Below are 20,761 nucleotides of genomic sequence, written 5' to 3' on the forward strand. Positions count from 1 at the left end.
CACCCTCACATCCTCTCCGAATTTTGTGTTACAAAATGTCCGTCTTTACATGAGTATGCCGAGTGCTATTACACGGCTTTCTGGAAATTAAAGTCAGGTTCTTTCTAAAGTGAAAGAGTTAACAAACTAATAGTGTCCTCAAGACTTGTGGTTTCACCTTGTGCTGTCTTCCAGCACACAGTGTTTTATCGTCTGGTTCTGCATGTGCATTCAGCATGCGCAGTGTTGCAGTTTGGAGAAGCAGCTACCATAAGTTAACTGAGCATAGTTCAGTCCTGTAGACTGTATGACAATAATCTTTATTGGTGTGCGTGCACAATTTCATTTGTTTCTGGTTCATTCATAATGAAGCTGGTAATCATAGAAATTGATGTTTTTGTATCAATTCTATTTAACATATAGACAGGTTTTATCCACGGAATAGCATTCTTCTAAGCACAATTTGTGTAAAGGCTTTCACCTATTTAAAAAAAAAAGTTTAATACCATAAACATTCCTTAAATTCCAGCACACATTAATGCATATACTCTGATTTTCAGTTGGGTGCTATGTTAATAAAAGTCCCTCTCTTTCTCCAAGATTTCCTTCTTCCTTTCTCTAATCACCAAATCATTGCAGAATAAAGCTGCTTTTTGTGTTTGAGGTTATCTATATCCTTTCTAGGTTTTTTTTCCCTCTCTCTGCTGTGCAAATCTAGTCAGTCAGGTTCAGCGGGATTTCAGCAGGACCGGTTTATCCAGGTAGAACTGGTGTTTGTGCGTTCAGGCAGGGAACTGCACCAACCTGTTCCTACTCAGCTAGTGGAGGTGTGTGTGTGTGGGGGGGGGGGGGGATGGAGGGAGAAGCAAAAGGAGAGGAGAGCGGCATGAAAGAAAGACTCCTCTGCTCCATTCTTATCCTCTCAACATTTTTCTTGGATTTTGCATATAACTTTGCGATCAATCAGAATTTGATAAAGAGCTGACGGTGGAAAAAGTGGTTTACCAAGGACCGGAAGGGCTGAATGTGATTGACAGGAGTGTGATTTCCAGCTGTTGGATTTGAGGTCTGAAGTCCACCAGGTGGCTAAAGGTGAGTTTCAAAGTTTTGTTTTATCAGAGAGACAGGACTACAGTTCTGTTCTACTTAAAGACCATTAAAGAAATCAAAAGTTGGCTAGATGGAGAGGAATGTGTGTGTGTGTGTGTGTGTGTGTGTGTGTGTGTGTGTGTGTGTGTGTGTGTGTGTGTGTGTGTGTGTGTGTGTGTTTGTTTGTGTGTGTGTGTGTGTGTGTGTGTGTGTGTGTGTGTGTGTGTGTGTGTGTGTGTGTGTGTGTGAGGTGTGAGTGTGAGGTGTGAGTGTGAGAGAAGGAGAGACAGACAGAAAGAGTCTGTCATTGTGTAATTAGTCTGAATATTAATGGCATCATGAAAATGTGGTTATAATAAGTGCATAAGCTAAAAAAAAAAAAAAAACAAGTTATTATAACGCATATGTCCCAACTGTTTAATCATTAAGAACTGGATGCAAATGAACCAAAGCAGCACAAGAATTAGACAATGGTTACACCATTAATGAGTAAACATGCACCAGTATTGACCCACTTTGAATTAAAACACATTAATAAACTTAGATGTGGTGGTTAATTGTCAGAATTTAGAAATGAAACTGAACAGCATGTTGCAATATTTTTCACAACATTATCAGCAGGTAGTATTTTGCTGTAAATGGACAGTCATTGACTGACTTGTTAGTGCAGGTGTGTTTTGTTATTATTAAAACAAATGTAAATTAACATTTTTTAACATACCTTGCAACTAACTGTAATGTTAACTAACGTTAGTTATGGAAAATTTTACCCACATTGTTTATATTGTCATTTATCTGCTATATTACTATATGTAGTAATAGAAAACCAATGCAAGAGTGTGATTAAAAAAATAACTATTTATTCACATTAAATAGCTGATTACTGAATGTTATAGGCCACAATTGTTCTGTTAGAAAGACACCAGAACACCCAGTGCATCACAGCCCACCATGCACAGGACCAAGCACGCAAAGAGTCCACTACTGGTGGACCACCATCTGGCCCCCAAACTCCCTAGTTCCCTATCTGACGAAAGCCCATTGGATCCACTAAAGGGTTCTCCACTAATGTTTAGGTGCCAGACACAGCACACCCCAGAGGTCTTGTGGAGTCATGCTCCAAGCAGCTAGTGCTGCCCAGATGGCACTAACGGAACCTGCACAATATTGGACATGATGTTTTGTCATTTAATGTTATAGCTGATTAGTGTATAATTAAAAGTATTGTCTTTATTTTAACTACATTCCATTTCAGTTACTGTTAGATCACTGTAACGCTGCCGCTTGGATGTATTCACGTCACGTACAACTCTCTCATCACTCCATTTGTGCTTTGATTTACTGATTCATTCAACAACAGTTCCAAAAGAAAGGCATAATTAATGTGCTTATATGAAATTAAATGTATACGTGCTTCTATTTAAATTGCATCCGATTTAGATTCATATCTGTCATATGTTAATCAGCCTAATCGACATACAGTACTTTATTATGTGATTTAACAAATGCACATGGCATGTTATCCATGCATCTTTGTGTCTGTTTGATTATGTCTGCATTTGCATGCATGCATGTGAGCATATTTGTGCTTGTGTCTGTGTACAGGTGGGTGTGTATGTTTGAGACTGTACGTCAGTGATTTCTTTTACTTGGTAAGACAGGTTCTTTCTTGCTCTTGCTTGCTAATGCGGGACACTGAACTGACATATCCCAACACGCACACAGACTGAAGGAGTGGGGGACAGAGTGCTCTTCCTGAAATCATTAAAAAAAAAAACAAAGCTGAGAAAAAAAAAAGGGAGAAACTCTTCTCCTTAATGAAGTTTTAAGAATATACACAGGAGTACACGTTGTTAACAATACAAACGTTGCTTATATAGATATGATGTCCTTTTTTCATGTCTTTTCCCAATGAACAAATTTAGTATAGTGTCTTCACAGAGTTCATTGTTGTTATACACATTAAAGGTATGTACACAATATAGAATACAGTGAGAACAGGCTAGATGTTACTTACTTTAAGCGAAAAAAGAAGTATTTGCAGCACATTTACATTGCTGCCAAGAGACGACTGGCAAAGAAGGGGGGCAGCCCAGACCACACCCTGTGGAGCGCCCTTAGCGAACACTGAAACTCGTTTGCTCCATTTATACAAATGTTTATGGAAAACGCTTGCTGTGACACATCTATAGTGGATCTAGTGTTATTAAGGTCAGCAAGCCCTTTTTTTTTTATTGCAGGCCACATGCCGCACACGTCTGTGCTCTCCTTACTCAAAAGCAGCTGAATCAGATCACAAAATGCTCAGTTATTATGGAATCGTGTTGTAGAAATATAAATCACTTCTTGTTTGCTTTACAGATTCGTCGAGAGTTCTACATGGATATACACAAATAATCCGAAATCGTTTTTTCTACACTTCACTTCTGGTTGCAGGTCGTTAAATGATCGGTTTAGATCAGTTATGAGAGCAAGTCAAGTTCTCGCTTTCTTTTTCTCTGTTTCAATTTCAGTGCATACAGTCGGCAGAACTGAACCTGTCTGATCAGGCAGTTGCTATTGGGTGACCTGAGGATGTTTGTTTAGTAATCTGATCTTTTAAGGCTTAAATTTCACAATCACTTATCCTGCAGGGCATATGTGAGAGTCCAGTCTGGAAGACGATTTCCTCAGGATGTCTGAGATAAGATCCAGAGACTTACTATGTAGCAAAATGACAGAGTATTGGACTCCTGGTCTGTCTTTTTGTTGTCCGGTTATGTGGCTTTATTAATGTCTATATACTAACCTATCTTTTTTTTTTTTTTTACAGATGGGGTGTCAATGGGCAACCCCTCGATCCCCCTTTCTCACACTTTTCTAGTTCTCTCACTTGTCTGCCTCTCGTATACCATGCATACACAATGCACACACATACACAAATAAAGTTATGCCTGAAGCACCGTAGTGAAACCAGTCTGACCAGGGTGGATTGTAATTGTTCTTAATATCTTCTCTATGAAGTTAGTTCTGCTATTTTAGCAGGTTAAGCTCTAAGACAACCGACTTAACGATTCTTGTGCACTTCTGAATAGGTGTGATTAAATCTGTCCTGCTGACTTTATTTTTTCATAAAGTATTGTTTTTTTATGTGTTCTCATGTGCATCTCTAAAATTCACACTTATGCATTTTCAAAGGCTGAGCACATGCTAGCAGACAATTTTCGGTTGTTTCAAAGCTACATGTAAATACAGGTCTCTCAATCTCTCTCTTTCGCTCTCTCTCTCTCTCTCTCTCTCTGCTTGTGTGTGCTCTATAGGAGGAGGATGGCTTTGGAGAGTTTTACTGAACTACTACATAAACTAAAAGATGTCCACGAGCAGGAGCTGGAAGGTGATCCTGAGCTTTTCATCACTGAAGTGTTTGAGATTCTTCACCTCCAACACTATTACAGTTTTAGGGATATAGCAAGCTAATGATTTGAACCCACTTAAAAGTTTTAAACTAAAAGCAATTAAAATTAATTCCTGCCACTATCATCAATTAACCAATATTGACAACATTTTAAGAGTTTAAACTGCTTGGTTTTTTTTTTAAAGAAAATAGCAGCCAAATGGCATACAAAATAATACCTGATTTGTAAATTAGAAACAATTGTAACAGCAAAATGATTTGTCTGTAAAATGAACACTTGTAGTATAGTCTCTCCTCATGTCATCAATCCATTTATCATTTCTGAGTAATAGTATCTCTTTATCAAGATTATTGATCATTGTGATATTGGCCACTATAATTAAACAAAAAAAAATTGTTACTTTTTTTTTTATTATTCAATAGGTTTGCACCAGAAGGTGCTCGAACTAACCAATAAGAAAAACTGGTAAGTCCTTTATGTTGTCGCCTTTATTATATTTATTATATTTACCAACATTTGAAATATTAATGATTTATGTTTTGTTCTTTAGAGTCTTAATATAATATATGTAATAATGTGAATATATATATATATATAATGTATGTAATAATGTGTATTATATATATGACATATAATGTAAGTAATAATGCATACACACACACACACACACACACAGCATAGTTTACAAGTGTTCAGATTAATAATATTTTCTCTGGTAAAACTCAGCAGACAGGCTTTTCTGCTTTCAACTTTTCTAATTTCCAATACTGATAATAGAGGTGTGAGCAGTAGCTTGTACAGATGACAGCATGTTTTAAGTCAAGTTGTGTCATGTGTTCACATGGTAATAGTATAAAATAATAATAAGCAAAATATAAATAAATACATGAATATATATACTTAATACATAAATTAATAAATATTTTTAATCTGGATTTGATCCAGATCTACCTGGTTTAGAGGTAGAATCAGGATCTTGGATAAGCTTGGATAAGTTTATAACTTGGATAGCTAAGATTTAGTACAATTGTCAGAAGTATTTTGGGCTCTTTTATTTGGATTATAGAAACTACAATGCCTTGCAAAAGCATTCATACCCCTTGAACCTTTTCACATTTTGTCACGTTACAACAACTATTGTAAATGTATTTTATTGGGATTTCTCTGGCTTGTTGCAAGCCAACAGGACTTCTTACAGCGTATTTTCAACAGTGACTTTCTTCTTGCCACATTTTTACACGACTAATAGTTGTCCAGCGCTCCGTAAGTTGTTCAAAGCTTGGGATATTTTTTATAACCTAACCCTAGTTTAGGCATCTACATAACTTTACCCCTGTACTGTCTGGTGTGTTTCTTGGGCTTCCTTGCTCACTAACCTCTGAGGGCTTCCCAGAACAGCTTATACTGAGATTTAATTGCACACAGATGGACTCTATTTATTAATTAGGTGACTTCTGAAGGCAATTGGTTCCAATAAATTTTAGTTAGGGGTTTTGGAGTAAAGGAGGCTTTTTAGATTTTTATTTATTTACCTTATTTTTCTTACACTTCACAATTATGTGACACTTTGTGTTGTTCTATCACCTAAAATCCCAAGAAAATAGCTACATTTACATTTAAAAAGTTACGAAATGTGGAAATGTTCAAGGAGTATGAATATTTTAAATACAAGGCACTGTATTAACTGACCACAGCTTGTCTTGACCACACTCATTGTGAGTAGGCTTTTTTTTCTTAGCGACTTTGGTGTTTGTGTTGTAGTGATGCGAAGAGACTGGAGGAGCTGTACAACAGGAACCAGCAACTGAGAGAACAGCACAAGATGCTCACAGAAAACATAAAACAGCTAGAAAATATGTATGTGTTTGTCTCGCCATCTACACACACACGAAAACAAACACACACACACACACACACACACACACACACAAACACTGATCAGCCATAACATTAATACACTGACATAACACCCAGACCCCGAGTAAGCTCCCAATCTGATTGAGCACCCATGGGATACACACCACACCACAACCCACAGCACCCAAAAGATCTGCTTTTCACCATTAACATCCTGGTGTCAGACACCACAGCACATCCCCAGAGGTCTTGTGTATGCACCAGGCAGCACAAGGGGAATCAAGATAAAACTGCGCATAATGTTTTCACTGTATGATTTGGCTGGTCGATAAATACATGTTTACACAATCTGTTCAAAAAGCCACACACTCTAATATTTCATTTAATCACCTTTGACGGCAAACAATATAGTGGCCGTTTCATAAGTGAAAATGGTTTCTCATGCTCCCAGAACCATTCTTTCACAATTTCCTAGAATATACAGTACCTGTGCCTTCAGGGAAGTAAAAGCTCCTTTAATGTAATAACCTGGCACTCAGTACATTCAGGTCAACAACTAAGTTGCTGAGCCTTGACCTGACCATCTGAAGCAACACTGCCTCCAGAGGCTTGTACAGTGGTCACTATGGGTGCATCGCTTCATGCACTTCCCTTCTTAATGTGATGTACCCGTTACTCTGGACTGGGGTCAAACTGGACTCATCAGACCACATCACCTTTTTCCATTGCTCTAAAGTCAAATCTTTATGCACCCTAACAAATGAAACAAATTAAAATAAAAAAAATGCCTTTTTTTGTTTGATTAGCCTCACTAACAAGTGGTTGTCTTATGGCCATACAGCAGTTTAGTCCCAATCCCGTGAGTTCTCATCAAATTGTGTGCATATGGAAATTTTCTTACTTTCCATTTTTTACCATAAAGCTTTTTTTTTTTTTTACCAAAAAGCTACTTACTGCATTAAGGTGCAGCTATTCACTGCAGTTAAATAACTTGTTGCCAGGTCAAACACATTAACCACTGCAGTAACTATCTAACAGAAGTCTCTTACCTATTCGCTAGTTAAATACATGTGGTAACTTTCTTCTTCTTTATCATCTTCTTCTTCAGTTAGATTTAGGTGTAGGCATGATATTAATTACCTGGATTAATCATTAATTAAAAAATAGTAAGACAAATTTGTGTGTGTGTGTGTGTGTGTGTGTGTGTGTGTGTGTGTGTGTGTGTGTGTGTGTGTCCACAGGTTACGAGCTGGGTTGTGTGACAGGTGTACTGTCACTCAGGAGATGGCAAAGAAAAGACAGCAAGAGTATGAAAACTCCCAACTCCAAAGTCTGCAGCACATAACTATACTGAGTAGGTTGTGCATATTAAAATACTCAGTTCCTAGAAATATGTGCAATAAAATAAACAATAAAACAAACCCTAATATTTTACTTATGGGTTCTGGCATCTGTATAAAGGTTCTAAGAATGACTCTTAAAATGTCTAGTAACTAATCACAAAGCAGATCTTGGTGAGGAGTAGGAGCTAATCTTAAGATTAAAAAAACACAAACAAGAGGCAAAACAGTTGGACAAACCACAACCAATTTTCACAGATACAATAGAAATGAAACAGAAATGAAACTGTTTATCCATAAACTTTCCTGGCTCGAGCTAGTGTACAAAAAAGTAAAAGCTTAAAAAAGTCATTCGAGGGGGCCAATGTAAACTGAAAAAAAAAATGGGTTTGTCATGAAATAGTAACCTGATTAAGTCCACAATTTTGCACACCAAAAATTATTGGGAAAAAAAGACAATTGTCTATAACAATGCTAGACACAGATCACACCATTTACAAAGAATCACAAGATGACGCAAACAAGTGTATGAGAACTGATTGCATTGAAGCAGAGAACTTAAGATTGAGCTTAACAGAGAACTTCTTAGTTAAAATTTGTATTTGTGATTGGTGGCTCTTGGTTACTAAACAGCTGCATGTACAGTACAGCATGGGACCAAAATTAGGGAAGTCCAGTATTTACGAGAAGTGTGAACTCTTCTTGAATTGCACATAGAAGATCATGGTGCACTTTTTCTGCCTCAGTGCTGCCACCTTTTGCTTCTCTAAACAATTTGACACACCCCTCAACTGACAACCTTAGCAAACTACAAGACAAATAATTTAATAAATATTAACCATTTTTTTTATACATAACTGAAATAGAATTAGGCTGTTTATGCCACAAATCAAGTCAAAGTTCCAGTTTCATGGGCTCATGTCTAAAGTATCAAAAGTCACAAAACACAAAAGTCACAAAACACAAAATCCAAAAGTATGTTCTACATTTTAATTAATGTTCTTTATTATAACCAATATGAGATAACATACGCACTTATTCAGAGATGAAGATGGTAACAAACAAAATTATATGGTGTGTTAAATTCATAACAGTATTCCCTATTCATTATTGAATAATTTCCTCGAACAGCTTTCTTCCCAAAAAGGTTAACAAATAGGCCTTACACTTACTACTGTAGGTACTTAACTTTAGTGCTACATATCTACTACTTTTTGGAAAGAAATCACCTGTTTGGAGGGAAATCACCTGATTAATCAGGTGAAAAACAAATGAAACAAAATTTAAATCTTTGTATATGTTCACAATTCGTCTATTCGAGTATTTTTTAACAAAATAGTATAGCTTAACATGCCATTAGGTAAAAATAGAATACCAGGAAAAATAAAAACTACAATTAATCTTTAGATGTTTGGAATGTAACCAATAAATTCAAATTTTTTACAGAACATTGGCTACTTATAAGCATTTCCTTGTTACGTTCCTCTTTTTTCTCTTACTCCTTATAGTGGGTGAGATCAATGCATTGGTGAAAGAGAATGAACGACTAAAAGAGGAAGTGAAGATTCTACGAGACCGGATAGAGTGAGTTTCATTCTCAAGAAGTGTCAGTGTGACTTCTCATACAAATAAATGTATATGTATGTAGGTACAGTATGTACAGTATGTATATATGTGTGTGTGTGTGTGTCTGTGTTTGTGTGTGGACAAGGTTTGTTTGGTAAAGGGTTTTTAATTATAAAAATAAAGCAATTTGACTGAAATGTTCTGAAAAATATTTAATTGTTAAATACATGTTATGTTTTTAACTGCGTATTCTGGCCTTGGCCTTTCAGGCAGCAGAATGGTCACTCAGAAAGAGTTGAAACCCCTGAGGTTAAGCGCTCTCCTGAACCTACAGCCACCCCACTGTCCATGGCCACCTCTGTCCTGAAGAATGATCAGTCTGCACCAGGGGGCGCCACTTCACCTACAGCCATTGTGAAGAGTGAACCAGAACACAGCCAAAGGACAGAGCCTCCAGGAGACCGACAGGAGACATCACGTAATTCCTCAGTGATATTCTTAAAATTCTCACAGGGAAGCTCATACCTTATTTATTTAATGCCTGTTTCCCTCTCCCCCCTCCGCCAGCATATACAGACAAAGGGTCAGAGCAAAAACGCTTACAAGGGTGGAGTTTAGCACATCTTTTCGTAAGTCACCATACATCATCATACATCATACATCATACAAAGTTTTGCGATATATCTGTATTAGGAAGATTAAAACCACACAATAATTCACAATATTTTGTCACACACCCAAACACACACACACATGTGTATAGTTGTATTTTTTTTTGTTTGTTTGAATGTCAATACTTTTCAGGAGTCAAGTAGGCAGTCAATTTTTGCAACAAACCAAACAAAATGGAAAGAGAGAAGGTGAGGTTTTAAAAAAAAAAAAGCTGAATTAACCTGTTGTTAGTCTAAACACATGTGATGCAGTAGCCATTAAGCCAGTATCAACTAACATCAGTTATAGAGGTGAATTTGACCAGATGCTGAAATTAAAAGATAATTTTTTATGGCAAACGCAAGAAAATAATATGTTAAATTAACAGTTCAAAGCACCTGCTTATTCATGCCTGCATACATCTTTCTACAGAGCAGTTAGCATTGACTCTTTAGAAACTCATCCATCCATCACCTCTGCTTCCATCCCTCCTCATCTCCGCCTTCTAAAAAACAACCCCCTGTTCTCACCCAGGCGCGCTGAGGATCGTCCTGCCCTTGTTCCTATCCCGGTCCGACCCCACCCTATCAAAACCACCCAATCCAACCTTCCCTGGCCCCTGCCTGAACGATCAGATTGGGTGTCAGTGGTAAACACTGGCACCAGTGGTGGGCTGGTGGTCAGTCCGACCCTGAAGCATGACTCTAGTAGCTCTCCCGTACTTCGCTTTTCTAACCTGGTTCCACCAGGCCTTGAATCCCACCTACCATCTCGAAGCCCTGTCCATGCCCGACCAAGCTGCCCACACCCGAGGAGCCTTGTCGAGCTATCAGAAGGCAAAGAAAAGAGAGCACCTCCAAGCTCACATCATGAGAGGATCTTTGGTGAAAATCTAAAAGAAGGTGATGAAGAGGCACCTTTGGATCTGTCCAGTGCCTCAGGTCCCAAAGTCAAAGAAAAAGAAATGGACTTGGCGTCATCTTCCTCTTCGTCACCACCAGCTCCACTCTCCTCACCATCTTCAGTTCAGTATGCATCTAGTCCTCAGAGTGATATGCAAACAGGAGATACAAAACCACAGGTACTAAATACAACCTTGCATGTGTTTTCATTTGTATAACTTGCTATATATAATACTTGTGGAAAGACCTTATCTGATAGAAAAATTCTACTGCAAACTACACTGTTCTACCCCAGTCAGATTTATATATTTATAAATGCCAAAATCAACACACATTAGCTAGAATTTAGGGGTGCATTTTAAATCTCATAATACACAATATGTAGTATGTTTAACTAGTAATGACATCAAGATTGTACTAATATACTATGTACACATGTCAAAGTATTAATTACTTAATTTTTATCTTGCTGCTTTGTAGGATTGTGTACTATCTGAACTGGAGATGGCCTTATAAGCTTAAGCTTTTTTATATTATTATTATTATCATTACTATTTGTGTGTGGGTGTGTGGCTGGCATTTACTTAAAAATAATTTTTAAGTAAATGTGTGATTTGTCAAAAAAAAAATCCTGTTTTGCATATATGGTAATAGGATCACTCCTAAGTGACCACCCTAGATAAAAGTGGTTCAACAATGAAAAACAAGTGAAAGTATTCTAAATAATGCTCTACAGATCTATGACGTTTGCATTACAACTGTAACAACAGTACAACAGCTATGCCTCATTGTAACTCAATGTAAGAGGTCATTTAATAATAGTAAACATCTTAACAAAGAAAGTTTTTAAAAAATCTTAGTGAATTTGGTCTTGTCTAAATGGAAACTGACCGACCTTTCTCTATGGCATGAATCTAATTCAATGCTTCATAACTCCTGTGACAGTCCATACTACAGAGTGTCGACCCCTCATAGGCATTATGTTTGGGTTAGTTACCTTTTCCAGTGGTAAGAGTGCTGCAGTCATTTTTGAACAACGTTTTATGCTTAATTATGATATACACTATATGGTCAAGAGTATGTAGGTCCCCAATCCTGTTGCACAGATAACATCTGGCATTCTTCTGTGAGGGATTTCTACAAGATTTTGGAATGTGTGACAATTTGTACCTATTCCCTCAAGAAAGCATTGTAAAGTCAGGCGCTGATGTTGGACAACAAGGTTTGATTTGCAATCAGCAGGTGTTAAAGTGGGGTTGGGATCTAGGTTCACTAAACACACTAAACTCATCCAACCATGTCTTTATGGACGTTGCTTTGTGTACAGGGGCGAAGTCATACTGGAACAGGAATCAGCTTCCCCAAACTGTTGCCACAATGTTGGAAGAATCAATTTCTCTTGAAAGGTCATCACAAGTGATATATTGGTGTAGTGACCTATAAAGTCATGCCAGCAGTCATTTCTGTAAGGGAGGAGTGTTGCTGAGGACCACTGAATGCAAATAATTGTCTAAAATGTCTTAGTATACCGTAACATTACCACTACCGTGAAAATGAAACCCCAGATCCCTCCTCCACAAAACACTGCAATTGTGTCCAGGCACCATGCATTCCAGTAGATAGCCTTCTTCAGTCAGACACCAGGCTCAGACTCAGCCATCAGACCTCCAGATAGTGAGGCATGATTCATCACTCTATACAGCATGTGTCCACTGCTCAAGAGTCCAGTAGCTGCATGCACGTTACAGCTCAAACTTTTTTTTAAGTGTTCTTAGGCTTGTATGTAGATACTTATCCACTTAAACCCATTATAAGAAGTTCCTAATGCAGAGGTCTTGTGCTGATGTTGCTTTCAAAAGCTGCTTGGAAGAACCCATTCTACCACTATTGTTTATAGTTGCTAGCTATGTACTTGACTTCATACAACTGTAAGTATTGCAGGGTCCATATATTTTTAGCTACTGTGTATACTGGTTTAGCCACATAGGTTATCCAGGTCATTCTCACCAACCCTTGTGATTAGGAGGGGTAGTACACTGCTAGTTATGAATAGATCTCAGAAATTCATCACGGTTCATTTTTATTATGAACCAACCCAGCAGGAAACAGTCAAGAACATTTTAAGGACTACTCTTTATACAATTATAATATTTGTTGCAAATCCTACTTTATATATCAATTTGCGGTTTTTATTTTTAATTAATTACTTTACTTATTTACTTATCTTTAAAATGACTACACACAGCATATACACACACAAAATTATATTCTTATTATGGAGTCAAGTAGCCACAGTTAAAGCGGTATCTTGCTCTTTAATTTACACAGATTAACCATAACACTAACACCACCACCAGGTGAACTGAACAACTTTGACAATCACCTATACACCATTAAACTGGCGACAGGATGAAGGGAACAGAAGGCTCACCCATGCCTGTGGGGACCGAAGGCCCACCTGTGCGTTCCAATGCCACAGATAACCCAAAGCAGCACAAATGACCAAAAACAAATCAATGATGGCCACGATAGAAAAGCACCAGAACACCTAGTCCCCCTGACCTAGCCTCCAAAGTCCCCTGATCCCAATCCAATCAAGCAACCATGATGTGCCAGACAAACAAGTCTGATCTATAGAGGCCATATCCCACAACCCACAGTACCGAAAGGATCTGCCGCCAATGTTCCAGTGCCACACACCACAGCACACCAAAAGGGAACACATAACCTAGGTGGTTTCAATGTTAATGGCTTCAATGTAATGGCTGATGTGTGTATATTGCTCAACAGGAGCTGATGATCAGAGAATGATATTCTATCTTCTATCTTAGATGACGTGACAGTAAACACCCTCATCGGTGTCAATGCTTGGCATGATTTAAACAGACAAAAAAAAATGCTTCCACTTAAAACTACTTCCTCTCATTACTTCTCTAACCCTTTGTTTGATAAATAGCCTGAAATGGACATTAGAACATAATGGTATTATTTTCTAAAAAGAAAACAAGTTTTTAGAATGTCTAAAATTAGAAAAAGAAAATAAAGTATTTTATGGTTATCAGCATCATGGATTATTAGCTAACATACGATACGGAGGAATGTGTGTAGATGTGTGTGTGCGTAGCGAAAAAAGAATATTAGATCATCATTATTGTTACTGGGGAAAGCATGTGATTTCCACTTAACATTGGGCATCATTACTAAATTGTGGAAGCATTAGTTATAGTTATAGGATAGTTAATATTTTGTTTTGTTTGTAAATGCAACTTTTTTGTAGAGAGAAGAGACTGAAGAAAAACATAAGGAAGACAGAGATGAGGGAAGTGAGAAGAATGAGAATGTAGACACAGAAAACCTGAAAGTCCCCTCTCTGACAATTTCACTTCATCCGGGTAAAGCCTCTAAGTAATTGTTTTTATTAAAATACAAATTACGGGAAATGTCTTTGAGTAAATTATTCATTTCTGTTTGTCCTGACAGTTGTAGTATTAGAGTCAATGAAAACAACAGGACAGGTAACTCTTCTTCTGTCCCAAATTGGTACAAACTGTGTGTAGTATCACTACAATACTACTTGAGACATTTTGTTGTCATTTTGTCAGTGTTGTAATTCTGATGCTGTATATTTTATAAATTTTGTGCTGTTATAGAAAGAGAAGGTCTTGGAGGAAGACAGCAGCCCACAAGACATGGGTGAAAAAGAGGATAGCAAACAGGTTCTAGTGAGGAAAAGATCAAACCAGACTGAAGGTATTTATAACGTATTCAGAATGGAGATGTGATGGGGCTGGGTGTGGGAAGTTGGTGACTGGTGGAGATGGTAATTTAAAGGGAGGTATTTAGAAGCTTCAACTTGGTCTTTGTCCTATTTTGATGTTTATACTTTTTTTGACTTAAAATTCGAAATGAACGAGTTAACATGTTATTCTTGTGCACTGAGTGCATTCTTTATTCTGTCCTAAACGATTTGAAAACTATAATGTCCCATTAAAATCTTCATTTTTTTGTTTCTTCTCATAAATGACATTAAACTAAAGGCCTGAATTTTTATATGGTTTGTCTAAATATGCATCACTTTATGTCAAATATATTCTAACATACCAAGGTGGTGTAGTGGTTAGCACTGTCACCTTGCACCTCCAAGGTCCGAGTTCGATTCCCGACAAGGCTCGATTACCGTCTCTGTGTGCATGGAGTTTGCATGTTCGCCCCATGCTTGTTAGGTTTCCTTCAGGTACTCTGGTTTCCTCCCACATTCTAAAGACATGTAGGTAAGGTTAATTGACGTTCCCAAATTGCCCATAGTGTGTGTATGTGTGTTTGCGCTGTGATGGATTGGCACCCTGTCCATAGCCCTAAGACTCCTGGGGTAGGCTCCAGCTCCCCGCGACCCTGAACAGGATAAAGCGGTATAGAAGATGAGTAAGTGATATTCTAACAATCATTAATTACACTAACTGTTGGTCACCAGCATGGGTTAAAGTAGGTTGGTATGGTCTGCAATATTGAGAGAAGAGCAGCTGCCTTCCAAAATCCACATACAAAACAAGTCATTGAAGCATTTTAGCAAGAAAACACATATGACAATGTTATGTCATCTTATGGATGGAAAACTACACTTTGTCTCCTTAGTACCTGCTTCTAAGTCATTCGGAATTGCCTCTGATCTGACCATGCTGTTTTGTTCAATACAGTTACAATGCTAACTAGCTTCTAAAACAAGATTTAAATCCCACTCTAACTCTTGATGTGGAGAACATAGCACTCTACATAGCACACTAGCTTTCCATATAACACTATTTTAGATTTAACTCTGAAGCCTAAAAGTTAGCTGATATTCTAAAGCAGAATAAGTGGAAATATAAAATAAAACTTATATATTTCACAGGACTGTGCATCTCCATGGTTTGTTTTTTCCCTCTTCTTTTGGCTACATAACTAACTAGTACTAGTGAGCTTTTAAAACTACTTTCAACCCATGAATTACACTAACTGATGGTCCTCAGCTCAAAGCAAGTTTCACCAGTCATGGACGTATGTGTGTTGGTGAAGCAAAATAGCTAATTTATAATTCGTAATAAATGGTGTTCGTGGAGCCATGCTGATATTCAGTACAACAGCACTGCCACTTGTCAGATATTGATTAAAAAATGAATAGTTAAAAATATCACATTTTTAAAACCCATAGACTCTTTTGTTAGTCCTTTATCCAGGTCTTAGTCGCAGTAAATTATGAGCAACCCACTGTGTCACTATGAGCTTAAGTATTATTATTAATTATTATTAATATACATTTTAGAGCATAAAATAGATTAATGTAGTGAATTCATATAGGGGAAATTATTATGATAATGGGCCTCCGAGTGGCGCAGTGGTTAACCGCCCGCCCTATCATCCGGAGATCGATGGTTCGGTTCCCGGGTGATGCTGTAACTTCTCGCAGCTGGAGGTCTAACTCCGCCATTGCCGGATGAGAAAGGAGAAGGGTTGAGCGTAGGGCTCGCAACCTCCCCCCCCTGTAAAAAAAATCAACCGCTACGGAAACAACAAGAAAAAACACTCGTTGCCCTATGCACCGATCGATGCTGGTGGCCTTAAATGAAAGAAAAATTAATAGTAATAAAGAGTTTAACACCAGATGCAATACTTCTATTATACAATTCAAATAGAACTGGACCAAATATTTACTTTTGTTGTACACCACTCCTAAGATCAATAAAACCCCAAAGAATTAAACCCTCAGCTATATACCTCCCATGAGATAACTCTAAAATTTTTTAACAGTTCATAGAAAGTTTGCTCAATTTTTGTACAGTTTGAAATTTTAAAATGTTTTATTATTTATTATTTTACTTCTCTTGATTTTCTGGCATAGCCGTTCCACGGCGCCCACTGAAAGAAAAGAAAATGAGGACAACACTACTGCCTCAGGGAACGAACCATGGAGACTCAGAGCAAGGCTGAAATCAGTGTCATATACAAGGTCAGTTTTTCTCAGTTTTTCTTTGGCCAATCCTCACTTCTAGAAGTGATTTAGCGATTGGGGATTGGCCAAATTGGGAGAAATTGATTAAATATCAACTAAAAATTCTACTAAGTCAAAATAGCCTTCATATCGCTTTGCTGATTAATGGATTTGCTTAATTTGCTGCAGACATTCTGTACTCATGCATCTGGTGTTCTTCTGAATTACTGAACATGAAAAGAAGCATACCCCTCATCTATTGCACTATAGCAGCAGGCACACCAGAAATCACACAGGAAGAAGAAAAAAAAACATCTAATTTTAGCACTTGTTTCTGAATATTCTATTTGTTTTGAAAATGAAATGGCCTGCCACCCAGATTAGTTACTCTTTTATGTACCTTGCATCTCAAAGACAAGGCTGGAGATTTTCTATAACCATTGCCTGTAGCAGGCAGTAAGTGAGAGTCTACTGTACTTCCTGTCCTAAAGCTGTGAACAAATTTGACCTATTACCAAAAATTTCTCTTTTTTTTTTGGATGATCTGTTTATTATATTGTATTACATGTCTCTTTCTCTGTTTCTCTTCATACATAGACCCGTGTATCAGCTTCCATTTAAACTTCCTTTTTTATGTTAAAATTTATGCTTGTCTTTCATAGAACCGTGGTATGTTAGAGTTTATACCAGTCTTTCATAAAAGCAACTTACTGTCAGCCAGGAAGGCTACTTTTTCCGTTTTTTCTTTTTTTTTTTAAAAGCCTGTCTCTTGCAAATGTGACAAAAACGAAACACCCTCCCCTTCCCCTTTTTGGTTTTGGTTTTTGCGATGGCAGAGCACATATTTTGTAAGAGTGAATTTTCCACTTGCAGCAGCTGTGGCCATTTTGAGCATGTAAAGGGGTGGGGAGAAAAAGTGTTACACTGACAGCAAAAAAAAAAAAGAATTAATTTTAAAATGTCTTTAGCCATGTCAAACGTCCTCAGTGGCATTTGTTTCATTCATTTGGACTGTTCTTATGAGTCACTGAGGGAATTCATGCACAAGTTTAAAGTTGTATATAAAATGCTGGAAATGAAAATGTAAAACAATGTATCAGTGTATGCTGAAATAAACATTCATCAGCTATTTTTTGATGTGTGGTGTGTTTCTTTAGAGGTGACCTAGCTGGGGTCACAGCTTATGCAGTGAATTACACAGCAGTGTGGACAAATTTCCTCTGACAGAGCATACAGGAAACAATATTTCATTACTGGGATGTTCATTTAATATTTCACAATATGTGCAGTGACAGGCATATCACAGTAACATTAGAATGGTGTAAAGTTGTTGCTAATGTATATTTTCAGTTTTAATGATTTACATATTTGTTTGTTTTTTACAAATGTTTTAATGATTTTTCAATAAAAGTTTAAGTTTTCAATAAAAATGCCTGGTTTAAAATAAATAAATAATAATGAATAAATGAATTATTTGACTGTTTTAAGAAATCATCTACTATGGCACATTAACCTGTATTAAATAAAACTTAACAAAAGCATTATTAACTAGTAATTACATAAAAATGCACATATTATTTCCCCATATTGTGATGTGGTTTTTGGACTGGTTTGCGTACACATAGTTTAATTGTGTGACTAATTATTATCACCATTTCCAGTCTGACTTCCTCCTTCTCTTCATCATGTTTGCATATTCTAGGCCCATACACGTGAGTTATGCTGTGTGAAGGTTTCAGGTGTAATGTGTGTGTGTGTGTGTGTGTGTGTGTGTGTGTGTGTGTGTGTGTGTGTGTGTGTGCGCGTGCGTGTGGTTGCATGCATATGTGCGTTTGCATGTGCCTGTAAGTGTGTGTGTGTGTGTCTATTTTAGTGTGTGTGCAAGCGTATCTGTGTGTGTTTCATGCCCTTTTCATTTACCAGTGGACAGATGGATGGAGTTTAAGCATAAGGAACTTCAAGAGCAATGAGCAATAACCCATCCCCTGTTATTCGTTTAATCCTATGTTCTCTCTTTCTCTCTCTCTCTCTCTCTCTCCCTGTCTGTGGAGGAAGTTGATATTTAATCCTCACATTTGATAAGGGATTACCAGATTACTGGTTGTATTCACATACACTATGTGCCTTGTGTCTCAACAACAACAACAACAACAAATAATAATAATAATAATAATAATAATAATAATAATAATAACAACAACAACAATTATAATAATAATAATAACAATAATAATAATAATTATTATTATTATCATTATTATTATTATGTCAACAACAGTTCATATTATTTTCTATCATCTTATTGTGTATTTCTGTAGTCTTCTTTGATTAATGTGTATATTTAATTTTTTAAAATTTAGTTGTTTAGATAAATAGTTGTTCAGATCACAGATTTATTTTTTTTTATCTGGCATGCCTATCTGTGTATTTTTTGTAATTTTCTATATTCTACTTTTCTATTTTTATGCAAACATTTTGTGCATAATGGATTAAATGTGTTTTTTTAATACACTAATCAGCCATAGCATTATAACTACCCACCTAATAATGAGTTGGTCCCCCTTTTTGCCACCAAAACATCAATGCACTGTGTATTCTGACACCTTTTTATAAGAACCAGCATTAAGCTTTTCAGCAATTAGAGCAACAGTAGCTCTTCTTTTGGATCAGAGTACATGGACCAGCCTTCGCTCCCCGAAAGCATCAGTAATTCTTGGCTGTCCATGACCCTGTTGCCAGTTCACCAGTTTTAATTCCTACCACCACTTATGATCTATTCTGACCATTGCAGATTGGGAACATCCCACAAAAGCTGCAGTTTTGAGGTTGCTTTAACCCAGTCCTCTAGCCATCACAATCTGACTCGTGTGAAAGTCACCCGAATCCTTATTTTATATAATACATTTTTTTCTGTTTCCAACACATCAACTTCAGGGACAAAACCATTGTAACAAGATATTGTATCTGTAGCTACTGTGATAAAGGCCATATTGTGATGGCTAGATAACTGGCACTCCAAAACTGCAGCTCTTGTGGGATGTTCCCAGTCTGCAGTTGTCAGAACCTACTTAAAGTGGTCCAAGAAACCTGTGAACTTGTGACAGGGTCATGGGTGACCAAGCCTTACCGATGCACGTGGGAGACGAGGCCTAGCCCATGTAGGCCGATCCAATGGAAGAAGCAGTGTAGATCAAATTGCTGAAAACGTTAATACGGGTCCTCATGAAAAGGTGTCGGAACACACCGTGCATCACTGTTTCAGTCGCAAAAGGGGGACCTACTCAGTATTAACCGTGTGGTCATAATAAACTGTTATATTTTTATTATATAATAATAATAATTATTATTATTATTATTATTATTAATATTATTATTATTATTTGTAGTAATGGTGCCATCCTTGTTATCATATTACTACAATTATTATTATTATTATTATTATTATTATTATTATTATTATTATTAACGATGGGACTACTAATACAAATAATAATAATAATAATAATAATAATAATAATTTGTAGTAGTAGTAGTAGTAGTAGTTGTAGTAGTAGTCCCATCGTTAATACTATTATTAATAGTAAACTATTTCACTTACCACCTACTTAGGTTGCCCAGTGTTACCATATTGAGCAAAAGAGCTGCTATTTCTAATAAATAAATAAATAAATATTGTCTTTTAATGTTTAGTTTTTTACGGTTTGACAGCTCTATGGTCAACCGAATTGAATTTTTAATTCAAATTGACACAATCTGTGCGGATTCTGTGAGATTATAGGAAACCAGCGGCTATAACCGGGTGCATCCTCAACCGCAAACTCGCGTTAATCATAGTACACATGATAGTACACTGAAATTGGGCACTACCGGTCTACTCCTGACCTCGATGAACCATCCTGCGCTTGAAAGTCTATGAAGTAGGTTGGAGTGCGGTTTGGAACGCAGCCTTTGACGCTGCGTGCACGCGCACATATTTATCTAAAGGCTGAGTAGGCGTCTGAACTTCCTCCTCACTGA

The 20,761-nt window shown here is 37.0% G+C and overlaps 1 protein-coding gene across 2 annotated transcripts; it reads left to right on the forward strand.

The window, feature by feature from the left end:
- Window positions 1-851: 851 nt before the first annotated feature.
- rbbp8l (retinoblastoma binding protein 8-like) lies at window positions 852-17,874 on the forward strand. 2 transcript variants are annotated; one of them, XM_053481845.1, is made up of 15 exons: window positions 852-1,071; window positions 4,368-4,441; window positions 4,886-4,928; window positions 6,225-6,320; window positions 7,562-7,674; window positions 9,169-9,244; window positions 9,496-9,704; window positions 9,794-9,855; window positions 10,031-10,086; window positions 10,310-10,958; window positions 14,057-14,171; window positions 14,260-14,294; window positions 14,430-14,529; window positions 16,655-16,762; window positions 16,934-17,874. In XM_053481845.1, the coding sequence occupies exons 2-14, from the start codon at window positions 4,375-4,377 to the stop codon at window positions 16,741-16,743; spliced, it is 1,710 nt and encodes a 569-aa protein (XP_053337820.1). In that variant the 5' UTR covers window positions 852-1,071; window positions 4,368-4,374; the 3' UTR covers window positions 16,744-16,762; window positions 16,934-17,874. The 2 variants fall into 2 exon arrangements, with proteins under 2 accessions (XP_053337820.1, XP_053337821.1); XM_053481846.1 differs by having other exon boundaries at window positions 10,412-10,958.
- Window positions 17,875-20,761: the final 2,887 nt, after the last annotated feature.

Source organism: Clarias gariepinus, chromosome 22 (assembly GCF_024256425.1).
Source record: "Clarias gariepinus isolate MV-2021 ecotype Netherlands chromosome 22, CGAR_prim_01v2, whole genome shotgun sequence".
Lineage (NCBI taxonomy): Eukaryota > Metazoa > Chordata > Actinopteri > Siluriformes > Clariidae > Clarias > Clarias gariepinus.

Bases quoted from the DNA above. Each gene is read 5' to 3' on its own strand.
- rbbp8l (XM_053481845.1), top strand. From the start codon at position 4,375: ATGGCTTTGGAGAGTTTTACTGAACTACTACATAAACTAAAAGATGTC. The intron at 7,675-9,168 runs GTAGGTTGTGCA...TACTCCTTATAG, and splicing joins GCAGCACATAACTATACTGA to TGGGTGAGATCAATGCATTG. The intron at 10,087-10,309 runs GTGAGGTTTTAA...ATCTTTCTACAG, and splicing joins ACAAAATGGAAAGAGAGAAG to AGCAGTTAGCATTGACTCTT.